Source organism: Uranotaenia lowii, chromosome 3, assembly GCF_029784155.1.
Source record: "Uranotaenia lowii strain MFRU-FL chromosome 3, ASM2978415v1, whole genome shotgun sequence".
Lineage (NCBI taxonomy): Eukaryota > Metazoa > Arthropoda > Insecta > Diptera > Culicidae > Uranotaenia > Uranotaenia lowii.
This window is the reverse complement of record NC_073693.1, coordinates 275,391,048-275,404,563: the sequence shown is the minus strand read 5'-3', so window position 1 is coordinate 275,404,563 and position 13,516 is coordinate 275,391,048. Positions and strand designations below refer to the sequence as shown.

Here is a 13,516-nt window from a genome sequence, read left to right as displayed (position 1 = left end):
TCACTTGTTTTGTTTGATCTTGTGAATTTCATCCACATTGTCCAATTGACTTGTTCGATTTTCACGTCCGCAAAGCTCAATTGGCTTGCTCACATGTGAATATGATTTCACAATATCACACAATTTTGCACAAAGTACACCAATTTCACTTCGAACCACGACACAAGAACAATCTCCGAAGGATGTCACTACTAACATCCGGTTCGAAGGACCACTTTTATGTTCAATATTTCGGCAGATTGTTCTTGTGGAGTAATGAAAAGACTAAATTTAAACTTAGCAAAATTCCAAATTTATTTGGCGAAAAGACGAAACGCGGTTCAAATGTACTGTGTGGCACTTTATTGGCTACTGAAGGCAAATTCCTATTCCACTGCCTTTTTAAAGATACTTCTGACAACGTTATCTACCTAGATTTAAGAACAATAGGCACGAACGTGCTGTTGATCGGATTCGATCGGGATAGAATTCAATTTGATAAGAGAGATAAGCTCTCTTGCGAATTTTATGGCAAATCGACATCCATATATTCCGCTATGCGTGAACAATACCTATTACAACCTTATTCAGGTATCAAAATCTTCGTTTTTTCGCTTTTTTATCAAAAACAAAAATTGTCGTGGCCTTTGTAATGTTTTAAACAAATTTGAACTGTTTCCTAAAAAAAAAAATTATTCCAATTGTACAACTTCTCATCACTTCAAAGTCTTCTGGAAAGATTTTTTTTGGAAATAACTCTCCTTGGAAGGTGGATCTTTATCGAAATTACTTTAATTTTCCTAAAGACCGAACTTTTCGCTATAAACGGTACCCAATTTTCAATTCAAAATTCCGTTTAAATTTGGCGTTGAACAAATTCATATATTTTTATGCGAATTTCGTCCAAGTTCCAATCTAGATTTTCATTTCTTGAATCCCAGATAAACTTTAAGAATTTCCATATTTCCCTTCTCTTTGAGTTTTATTAAAAACGAAAATTTTAACAGTTTGAACCGTTTGTTCGAAAGAAGTTCTTTTTTTTATCAAACAGACGATTCTCTGCTTCATGAGTCTTTTTTCAAAAGTCTGACGTGAAGATGAATAACGATATTTTGAGTTTTAAAAGAGATCACTGTTCCCTCAGGATTGGAAGTTATTGAAATTTATTTACATAAATTCCACTTCTGTGCGTATCTTCGAGACATTTTTCCACAAAGCGCCAATTTTTCCTCACAAACGGTTTTGAACCCTGTTTTTACATTTAGGGGCAAAAATTATAAACATTACTCCTTATTTTTTGGTCTGAAAAACATAGGAAATTTCACCTTCATGCAATTCTCTAGGTCCTCCCGCTGTTCCTATGTTCATATTTTTTTTGAACTTAACCAGTTGTTCTATACAAGCTTTCTCATAGAAAATGTCTGTGTTTTTTAATATCCAAAAATATTCATAGAATAAACATAAAAATTACCCTAAAGCTATAGGGAGTGGGGATACTTGATCCCCTTTTCTTATTTTCACCATATCTTTATGGAAAAATTTAGCAACTCGTCGTCTTTGACATTTTTTGACAGCTTGTAACTTCAAGTTTCTATGCTCCAAAAATTAGAACGATACTTGAACCCGTTGATGAACTAGAACATAGGTCGGCAACCTGCGGCTCGCGAGCCGCATGCGGCTCTTTTGATGAAAAGCTGCGGCTCTTTAGTTTACTGCGCTTGTATTGTATACATTTCTGAATAAAATTTGTGTAAAATGCTAAAGCGATAATTGTCTTGTGACCTTGCACACAAGAAGGACCAGCAAGAAGAACAAGCAAGAAGGACCAAATTGCAAAATAACATATTTTTAAGCCTGTCTTTACAATATTTTGAATTTTACTGTTTTTGAAGCATCAGCATAGAGATCAAGAATTAATTTATCTTTAACCGTTAATGCCGGATATCAAGGAAAAATGCCCTTTTTTCAGGATTATTCACAAGTTTTACAAAATTTCAAATTTTCAAGTTGTTTTAGCGAAACAAATTCGTATGCAATTTTTTTGGAATTGTGAGATAAGATTTGAACGCCACTGATGTGTTTTTGTAAAAATCATTTATCGGGTGTTCATTTTTCAACTTTTCTCTTGCTTTTTTTGTGGAAAATACCTAGATTTTGACTGGATTTGCCCTGGTTTTACCCGGTTATGAACTTTAAATTAAAAAACCCAATGCCCAAATTTGCCGGCTTGGATAAGTTCAGAAAAATTCTGGGAAGCATACTCAATAAATAACGGGCTAAAATAAGTGAATAGCGAAAAAAAAATGAAATTCAAACGCAAAATTCCAAAACTAAGAATTAAGAATTTCAAATTAAAGTTTCACAGTTTTACAAACTCGAATCAGCATTAAAAATGAATGAACATTTCAATTCTGAAAATCTATTTAAAATCTCAATCACAGACTAAATACTTGTGACCTTTTCACTCCGAAGCAGTTTTTTATAATTAGATTTTATGTATTGAAAAAAAATTGTGAACCTTTGAGTCTTCGAACACATTGAAAATTTCAAGTGAGAAGCGTGCAGCCAATATTTTCCAAATGCCCACCAATTTTGAACAAAGTTTCAGTAACGGACATATTTTTTTTTCATTTTCGATAAGAAGTTTATCACCGTTGATTAATTTTTATTATTTTTTGCTTTGAAACTTTAAAAGTATTCTTGACCTGATTTTATCAGTTCAAATATACTGTTTCTTTATTATTTGTCAAGAATTTTTCTAAGAAGGCTACCTTATAACATCTTTATACTGGTCAAGCAGCAGCGGCTTTAGAAAGCATTGATGAATAATAAACAATGTATATAATTGCATTTTTCATTCAAAAGGACGCACAATACTGAAGATATGATCGCTAGCATCTTACAAATGCTAAAACCACCAACCCACAGAAAAGGTACTATATGTGCCGTGACCGGGACTCGATCTCATACCCGCTGGCTTAGAAGACTGGAAGGCTATCCTTTACGCCACGGGCTGCGGCTAAAAAAATGAGATTTATTAATTTTCCATATGCATAAAATTCTGAAGACACGTTCGCTTGATGTCATGATTTTTGAAAATACTACCAGTTGTCAGGAGCATCATTTTTGAAGATTAAAATTTTCAACTGTATATATTTTAGTTGAATTTTACCTCAAAGTACTGGATTTTGAAAAGGATAAGCTTGATCTGGGGCATGTTTTAAAAAAAGCTTGACAACTTTAAGAAAATTTATTTCCTTTTACATTGTTAATTTAAAACTTTCTTTGCCGAAGAAATTATTAATAATCTGCTTTTGTAAATATGTTCAAATCTTTCACTTTAACATCATGCAAAGTATTTATTTAAACTCAATATGGATTTAAAACTTTGCTTAACTCGATAGTTGCCAACGTAAAAATTGATTTTCAATAAAACCATGTTAAAAGAGATACTGATCCTGAATAAAAATCTATGTACTTAATGGTTATCAGAAACAGATTTTAATGGAAAATACCAAAGTTTTCTAACCTAACTTAACTTAACACTAATAGATTTCAAATTATTTTCGTAAACTTCATTCATATATTTTGCTTTTTTTTAAATCTAAATCAAATTCAATTATGTGGCTCTTTCAAACTCTGAAAATTTGAAAATTTGAAGTTTTTGGCTCTTCCGACTCAAAAGGTTGCCGACCACTGAACTAGAAGCATTTTCGTGGGAGTAAAAAAATTGCGATTTTTCTGAAGTTAGGGGAGACTTGATCCCCTATTGAAGGAGACTTGATCTTTTATTCAGGAAGTCCTAATCCTTGTATAAAAATCAAACAAAACCCCAAGATAGAATGTTAATTGACTATTTTGATCATGTTTGTTCTCATTTCACAATTTATAGCAGGCAAAAGAAGAAAATTCTATAACTTTGTCTCAACGCTATTAACATTGCATACTTAAAGGCGCTATTTTTTATAATTAAGAGAAAATTGATTATTTTTGCTCTTTTCTTCAGACAGTTGTTTGATAAATATTAGTTTTTGGATAAATATTAGTAAATTCGTAATCAGCAATTATAACGATCAATTTAGAAGAAGAATATGCCGTTTCGAGGGGGGATCAATTGTACCCATTATCAACATTTTAGAAAACTTTTTCTGAAAAAAGTTGAGAGTTTGCCATTACTTTGAAAATTTGGCATTATGAAGTCCATTTTACGCTCGAACGATTGATACATTGGAACAATTATTTTATTGATAATTTTTCCATGTAAGGAACATTTTAAAGTGATGAAAAAAGATCTTCAAGTTACATTTTGTGAAATTTTTCAAACAAAGTTCAATTACTCAAACAATTATTTTGTTAAAAAATTTTAAACTACAAGCATTGTTATTTTGCTCATTTTGGCACATTTTTCTAGAACATTTGATCTTTGTAAGATATTCCAGTTTCGAGATATAGCTAAGGAATCAAGTATCCCCACGGATCAAGTATCCTCATTCTCTCCTACATAGTGAGAACCCTGTAACCAAATTTCCCTTCCGTTAAAAATAGTTTATTTTATCCCTCTTTTGCATGAATTAGGAATCCGTTGAGCAAAAAACTAATTGAGAATGGAAATAGCTTAATTGACCTCTAATCTAAATAAAAAATTAACGCCTAAAAAAAACTGTGTTTCAAAGAGAATTGGAAAATAATATGGAACGGGTAAAATTAAAATGGAGAAAATTTGTTGAAGATTTCTAATTATTTTTGACAATGAAATGACCGTTGCAGAAGGATAAAGCCGTCTTAAATATTTTGTTTTTTTTTCGTTTCGATTATAGTCGTTTCACCATCTTTAGGGCATTCGCGACTTTATCAACGTTGCAGTTGGCGGATCGTTTTCGAAAAACTTATCCGGTACAACTGCGTTCGATGTTTACTCTTGGGCTCGAACTCGCGGACAACAGACTTGCCAACTGAATTATAACACAAGCCCTTTTAATATTTTGTGTTATCCACTATCAGCAAGAGTTTTCATGTGAGAATTGCTAGTGAGATGAAAACGTTACAGTCATTGAGCTTGAAAATTCATAACTTGCTACATGTAAGTCCTCTCATCAAAATTTCAGCAATTTTCACCATAATTTTTTTTTTCTCGAGAGTTTTATTCTAAATATGTGGCTTTTGAAATCGTAAAGCCTAAATGTAGAGTTAAAATAAAATGGATTGTTTCAGAGTCTTCCATATTTAAAAAAAATAATAATAGTTTTCCATATTTAAAAAAAAATATAATGAAATCATAATCAAGAATGGCCAACAGATCAACAGCTCAGCTCAGGATGCGTTTAGAGACTATAGTAATTTAATATCACTTACCACAAAAAATACTCCTGTAACTGTACTGTACGGAAAATAGCTATAAACATTAGAAAATTTGCGCAACGCAAAGTGCCGGAAAGGGTCGCTTATGTTTGTCCATCCGCAAATTTGTATTTCGTGCTGCTGATCATTTATCATATTTGCACAGGCCAAGAGATGTTCTCCTACGAACGAAATCAAATGTAATATATGATTCCCAATTTAAAAAAAAAATTAGTAACGAACCTATGGCACAGGTTATCAGAACCCCAGCCACCACCGAAAGGCGCCGACGCAATGTCCACCAGCTTTCGATCCGGTAGGTATCAGTCTCAAAAATGCGATCAACCTGGTCCCATAGCAGTGCAAGTTGGTTCCATCGGCTTGCCAGATGGAAAAACAGTATATTGATGAGCGTTGTGTCTGCAAAAAATACCAGGCCATTGATGTTCTTAGCACTTATTCCAACGTTGCCTAGCCTTAGCAGCTCCCAAATGGTCAACGCAAATCCTGCAAAAATCACTACCAAATTGTGGAGAACTCGGAGGGAGAATCTTTTCAACCGAAGGTGTTCAGGGCTTCGATCGAAGACATTCGACAGTGGAAATATCCCAAATGGTAGTCCAAGAATAAGATCTAAAATGGGCACCAAAAAGAAATGATCAAAATTAACCTTAAATAATAGTGAACCAAAATCCTACAGGGTCGAACAGCCAAATGGAAGGAATCCCGAAGCACCACCGGTTTCCGCTTGAAGGTGAAAACATGACCCAGTCGTTTGGAAAACATGACCACCACACCACATTGTTGCTCACGGAATGACCCTGCGGAAAACATTAGCGCTTGTTTACCGTTAAAGGGGGCAATTATCACTGAATAATTAACCTGGTAGATACTAATTAGTCATCTTGTTTTCGAATCATTGTTTGTCATTTTAGGAGGGGTTATTAAAAACTATTGATCTATTTTTGTTAATGTCTGCAAAAACTGATGATTGAGTTCGTATAATTTATCTGCCTAGCTGATGTTCAAATTCACATAGAGCTCAAAACATCACGGACATGGTTTGACTTACTATATAAAGTATAAAAAAATTGAAAAAGCCACAATCGTTTGCTTCTTTTAAACGTAGCAGTTTTACGGACTATGTGATAACCTTTAAAGAAAACCATCGTTAAAAGTTCAGATTTATAGATCGAACAGAGAAATGCCGGATCTCTCCGACATGTCGCGACATTTTACATTTCTGTGATCCTGGACATTGTAAAAAAAAAGTCTATCGATATCTTTACAATGAAAGCCTTCACATCAAATTATTATTGGAATACAAAAAAGATTAGATTCTCTAAAATGATTTTTTCAACATAATCTGAAATTGTTCTTCAATAATGGTTTTAAATCTGATATTAAGAACTCGTTTTAATTGCCTTTCTCCCGTACAATTCTGGGAGGGTCTACGAATTGCCATAACAACATTTTTCGTACCAAATAAAGGGTGATACGGTAAAAATTTGGTCAAGGGAAAACGCATGTAAATCGGTGAAATCGTTTATCTAAAAAATCAAATTAAATTTCTTTTTCAAGTTTAATTTGTATAAAATTCAGGAAAAATATTCAGTATAAGGCTTCCGCTTTTCCAAATCCGAATTGCCGGGCCTAACGCTAAACCCCTGCCATCAGATTTTGTACAGCCACCTTGTCCACCTTCTTCGCCGCAGAAAGCCAGTTTGCCTTGACTTGCTGCTCATCCTTAGCAGTTTTTTTGGTCTTCTTTAGGTTCCGCTTGACAATAGCCCAGTATCTCTCAATTGGGCGGAGCTCTGGCGTGTTGGGAGGGTTCTTGTCCTTGGGAACCACCTGCACGTTGTTGGCGTCTTTTTACCTTAATGGCAAGATGCCAAATCCGGCCAAAACAGTACGGAACAACCGTGTTTCTTCAGGAAAGGCAGCAGACGTTTATTCAAACACTCCTTCACGTAAATTTCTTAGTTGACAGTCCAGGAAGCTATGAAAATGCTACTTTTCAAGCCACAGGTACAGATGGCTTGCCAAACCAGATATTTCTTCGCTAACTTTGACAGTTTCATATGCTTGAAAATATCTGCTACCTTTCCCCTTTTTTTGCCGTATAAAACTCCTATCCCGGAAGCTGCTTGTAGTCGGCTTTGACGTAGATTTCGTTGTCCATTACCACGCAGTCAAAATTCGTCAGCATCGTCGTGTACAGCCTCCTGGATCGCGCTTTGGCCGTCGTATTTTGTTTAAGATCGCGATTTGAAGTCACTACCTTCTTGTAAGTCGATAGTCCGACTCGTTTTTGGATCGATGTACGGTTGTAGACGATACACCCAGCTCATTTGCGGCATCTCGGAGAGAAAGGTTAGGGTTACGCTTGAAACTACCGGCAACTCTCTTTGTCGTCTCAGCGGCTTCCGGTTTTCGATTTCCCCCCGATCCAGACTTCCTGGCTGTCGACAAACGTTCCTCAAACACTTCAATAACATTTGTGACGGTTGATTTGGCAACTTTTAGCGATTTTGCCAGCTTTGCGTGCGAGTAGCTTGGATTTTCGAAATGCGCCAGCAAAATTTTGATACGGTGCTCTTCTTCCTTGGACAGCATTTTGACAACTGAAGAGTGAATTCCAAAATCAAAATAGGAGCAACATTTCACACACACACCTTCGAAATGAGAAGTGTTCAGGTTTTTTATATGCAAAATTGCAAGAAATACGTCAAGTTGATATTGACCAAATTTTGATCGTATCACCCTTTAATTCTGATTTTTTTATATGTCATAAATACACTAACAACGTCATCCAATATAAAAAAAAATTGAATTTTATGTAGTTATTTATGGAACGAGTTTTAAAAGATGGATTTTTCAGCACAAGTTGTAGATTTATCCAGCGGGGCTTGCCGAGTTGGTGATTTATTTATTGCAACAGATGGCCTACAAAATATTACAACATTATAAAAATTCCCTTGAAAATCTATTAATCAACCTACAAGAAGCGATTTTCAAAAAAATAACCGCACGTGGACGACGATGCCAATGACTGAGCTGAAAATTTCTGATCAAGTAGGTCGTGGACTGAACTTTTGCAATGAAAAAAACAGTACCGAAAAAAGCACTTATCGGTACCGTAAACTGGGGGAACATCGATCCCCGGGATAACTTTGATCAACATGAATTCAACTTCACTATTGAAGATAATCATCAATAACTAAGCCTGAAATTAATATATCTGGGAACTGTTTACTTCGTTTGAAAGCCTATACATTGAGTTCCCAATAGGCTTTTTGGTTGGTAGTTGAAGATTTTTAAGATTACCTTAAATGTTATTTTAAAGTTTGAAAATATCTGATTTTTCAAAGACTCACAAACAAACACCTCCCTTCATCAAAAGTTAGCATCTGGAAGCAAATGGATTATTTAATGTGAATGTTTAACTTTTTTCCTTTGTATATAGGTACAGTTTAAGTGTTATTTGTATGGACATTTTGTGATATTTTTTAGATATTTAAAACACAGACATTTTCTATGAGAAAGCCTATATAAAACAAATGGTTCAAAACCCTATCAAATAGTTAAGTTTGAAGAAAAAAAGGAACAGTGGGAGGGCCTAGGGAATTACAGTTGCGTTCAGAAAAGAATGAAATCGCGAGACGCTGCGCACCCACTTCCAACTTTGACAAGCTGCCATTTCTCTTTCGGTAGATTTTTTTTCATGAAAATTTCACACAATCTAGTTCTACTATCCAACTAACACTCTACAAAATTTGAAGTCTTTACAATGCCGGAAATCAAAGATAGAGCTATTTCCGTAAAAAAGGGAAATTTGGAATTGCTCCACTAAACTTGCTGTATCTTCGACAATTTTCATTGAAAAATCTTGAAATTTGGTCCAAAGATGTAAAAGTGTTTGATCTAATACCAGGCTTAGTTTCGTCAAAATCAATGAACGTGATCAAAAATGGTGCCGGGTAAAAAATCAGGTGCATTATCGCCAGCAGACGATTTCATCCTTTTTTGGACGGATGTTCGTATGGAAAACACCGTAATCCATGTATTCTTGGTTTGTTCTTTCACAAAATAAAAATTCATCACAAAGAATGTTGTAAATTAATAAAAACTTCATTCGTGCATTGTTTCGGAAGAGAAAATGTTTTAACAGAGTTCAAAATAAGAAAAACAGAGTTTCAGAAATGACCTGCAAATTATTCCGATAAACGAATTTGATACACAATTAATGCGAGTATTCTATTCGCTCTTGTGCTTCAATACCAGCTCTGTTGGAACAATTTCTATTTATAAACAATGCAGGAGTGAAATTTTTATCAATTTACAACACTCTGTAATACATTTTGATTTTGTGAAAGAAAAAACCAAGAATACATAGATTACGATTTTTTCCATACAAACATCCGTCCAAAAAAGAATGAAATCGTCTGCTGGGCGGTAATGCACCTGATTTTTTACCCGGCACCATTTTTGATCACGTTCATCGATTTTGATGAAATTTATCCTAGTATTAGATCAAACATTTTTACATCTTTGGACCAAATTTGAAGATTTTTCAATGAAAATTGTCGAAGATACAGCAAATTTAGTGAAGCAACTCCAAATTTCCTTTTTTTTACGGAAACAGCTCTATCTTTCATTCCCGTCATTGTAAAGACTTCAAATTTCGTAGAATGTTAGTTGGATAGTTGAACTAGATTGTGTGAAATTTTCATGAAAAAAATCCACCGAGAAAGAAATGGCAGCTCGTCAAAGTTGAAAGTGGGTGCGCAGCTTCACGCGATTTCATTCTTTTTTGAACGCAACTGTACATGAAGGTAAAATTTTATTTGTTTTTGGAATTTTTTTTTTTTATAATTTTTGCCCATAGATGTATTCAGCAACATTGTCCATCTTTTGAGCATATTTATTTTTGAAAGAAGAAGTTGAAAATTTCAATTGAAAATTACTGTTGTTAATGTTTTATGCCTTCTATGCTAAAGGCAAAGAATCAGTAAGTTTAAAGATGTTGAGATACGGAAAACCATAGTGATTAAAGTTAGCCCGAAACATGAAATCTAGTATTGTTTAGTTAAAGCCACTTATATCTTTTGAATATTCTGCTTTCAATGATTATGCTTTATACTATTTTAAAACTTTTAAGTTAAAAACCAACCCCTTCCAAAATATTTGTAAATGAATTAAAAAAGTTATCAATGTTCCCCCAGGGCACGGTACTTTTTTCATTGTCACTAAGTTCATTATTCAGCATTGAATCGCATAAAAATTTATGTTTTTACAACGTTTCTTTATTAGTTTTATGGATGATCTAAACTAAAAAGCTCCATTTGCAGTCAAATGATCTATTAACGGAATCTAAAACAGTGCGCTCGTACAAAATCAAGACACAACGACTAAGTAGGGCTAGATTATTCCGATATAACAAATCATCATACATTTTCTGTAATTAACACTATTTAGAATCCCTGAAGATGGTGTCATACGACACCGAAACGTCGGGTATGTTATAAAATTCGTGTCATAAAAAGTTTGGACTGATTTGCCGTAAAAAAAATAAACATCAATAAAAATACAGCCGATCCCTTGAGTAAAACATTTATTTTTTTACTTTATAAGCTTAGCAAAAACTTGTCCAAATGTATTGGATAAATGAACAATAAAAAATAATGCGAAAAACAAATAAATTGTAATAAATTGCACGAAAGCTTGTATGCAACAAAATCGCATATTAAATCATTACACAAAACCTATAAATCACTTTTTTTTATAGAAAAATTCAATAAAACCAAGAATACAAAAGGTGGAATGACTCCCATCTTCCAATATTTGTTTTTTGGTCTTGTAATCTTTCAGATATTTGATATTTTTTTCGAAATTTTCATAAAATACTTCTAACTTTATTTATCCCTCCTTGGGTTGACAAAAGAAGAAATTGATATTTGTTCCAGCCTAATTAAGGCCGGAACAAATTTCAAATCCTTCTTATGTCCCTCAGAGTTGGTACATCGCGAAGGGAAGGGAAGGGGGGTATTAAAAATAATGCAAACAACTAATCAATTGGAATAAATTGAACGAAAGCTTGTATGTAACAAAATCACGTACTTTATCACTGTACAAAACCTATTAATCAAGTCATTTTTTCATTTAAAAATTTTAAAAATTGAATAAAATCAAGAACACAAAAGATGATAAACCTCCCATCTTCCACAATTTGGTGTTTGCTCTTGTAATCTTTAACCTTCCAAAGCCGTTCACTAAATATCCGTTTCCTGGAAATATGCGTTGTAATTTGATTTCGTTCTCCTGGCTGTAAATGTTAACCGATTTTGATGATATTATATTCATTGTGTAGGTAATTTATTCTAATTACTCAACATTTCAAAATAAAGTCGATATGTATTACCAGGATTTCAGAAACTGGTTCAGAAAGTTAAAAATCCGAAAAATCAATTTTATTTTTAAAATACTCATAACTTCTGACAGCTTTTCTGTATTTAATTATTTTATTGATGTTTGAAATTGTCAAGAATCCATCTATCCGACAATGTATAAATATGTTGGGGTCCAATGAAAGTTTTTACCGCTATGACAGATCTTCCGGTAGAAAAAAGTCTTACTTTAAAAAAACAACATCCAGTTTTTGCTTTGCTTAGCTGTATTTCATTTCTCAATGAACCGATTTTAAAAACTCAAATTTTAGTTTTTTGGCATTAATTTGATCATTATTTTCATAGAACATACTTGGTCTGTCAAAACTACCAGTTCATCAGTATATTGAAATGATGATTAAGATGTTTGAAATGTGCGCTTCGGGTCATATTGACCCGAACGGCTTTGGAGGGTTAAAATACCCAAACTTGATAACTGCCATCCCTCAAACCTAAGTTCAAAATTGATAACTTAAGTTTGAGAAAAAATCGCAGCTTGCCAATACGCCAAACTTGTCCTTTAAGCGAAGAACTGTTTTTTAAGGGGATTTTTGTTGTAATTACCTCCAACGTGGTAGATTTAGGTTTGGGGGGTAAGTTCATAGCGGAGAACTGTTTTTTTGGAGATAACTTTTATTCCCGCTTCATTCGCAGAATGTCTCGCATGTACGATGATGTAGCTGCTTCTCTCAACAACTCTCCGATGGGTATCAGATTTTGGGGGATGAGTACTACTTCAACACGTTCGTCACCACGTCACCCATATTCGGGTGACGGGTGTGTTTCCTGGGGGGCCCCGTCACATCAAAAAACGTGTGACGCTCTCTAACTCAAGTTAGCCATAATCAGTAAAGCCACACGTTTCTAATCTTGAAATCTCCCTCTTTTCTTTCTCGCTCCGAAAATTTCTTTGGGCCCGGCAAGTAAAACTACCAAAATGAGCGTGGTGACGAACGTGTTAAGAGCTTAACTTTGGGATAAACCACCAATAGCTAAACCTGTAAAGAGTGAGTTTCCTTCGCGTTGGCGGGGAAAGTTCGGGTATTTTCGAGGTTCAGTTTAGGGATTATCTGAACAGCAGAATGACCTTTTCAGGTGCAAGAGAACTCATGCGACCCTACACACAAGGATGGTGTTTCAGATAGGTAGAGGCAGGACTATTGGCGTTCAAAGGGAATCCTAATTAGCAAGTAGGGTTGATGTGTAAAAAATGCGAAATGTGCACGAATACACAGAGTAATAAAAATCGAGAATGCTCATCAATTTACGGGGCCAAATGTTGTGAACGATGTTGCAATGCATTATCATTCCGCTTTGGAATCGTTGATCTGGGGTGAAATTATGAATCCTATTCGATTCGAGATACTCGTTTCGAGTTTTACTGGAATCGAATTTGTTCCAGGCAGAAAGAGCCTGATTAGAAATTAAGGTAAAACCCCGCTCCCGCAAGGGTTTAACACAGAAAATGTCATCGGAACAGAAACGCGACACAACGGTTAGAGAGACTTAAAAAGACTGGAATTTATTTTACTGTATCATACAGAGTTGTTTAAAGTTTGCTGACGCAGCTTCGTCGCTGCGCCCTCCAGTTGTTTCAGGCGTCGCGCATTCCTGCGCCAACGCCAGACGATGACGATGATGATCGCCGCGATGATGAACAGGGCGTCCACAGAGTAGCCCACAATGTTGTGAGTGGAGATGTTATTCTCCACGGCGACTTCGGGTGGCGATTCCCTTGTAAACGGCCACAT

At 34.7% G+C, this 13,516-nt stretch overlaps 1 protein-coding gene across 1 annotated transcript in view; it reads right to left on the bottom strand.

The window, feature by feature from the left end:
* The window catches only part of LOC129753453 (gustatory receptor for sugar taste 64a-like), a 33,001-nt gene extending 19,485 nt beyond the window's left edge, over positions 1–13,516 (bottom strand). Inside the window, exons 1-4 of the mRNA XM_055749274.1 lie at positions 13,330–13,516; positions 6,015–6,137; positions 5,560–5,949; positions 5,358–5,498 (exon numbers count right to left, since the gene is read on the bottom strand). Of these exons, the coding sequence (XP_055605249.1) occupies positions 5,358–5,498; positions 5,560–5,949; positions 6,015–6,137; positions 13,330–13,516 (841 nt within the window). The remainder of the gene's footprint in view (positions 1–5,357; positions 5,499–5,559; positions 5,950–6,014; positions 6,138–13,329) is intronic.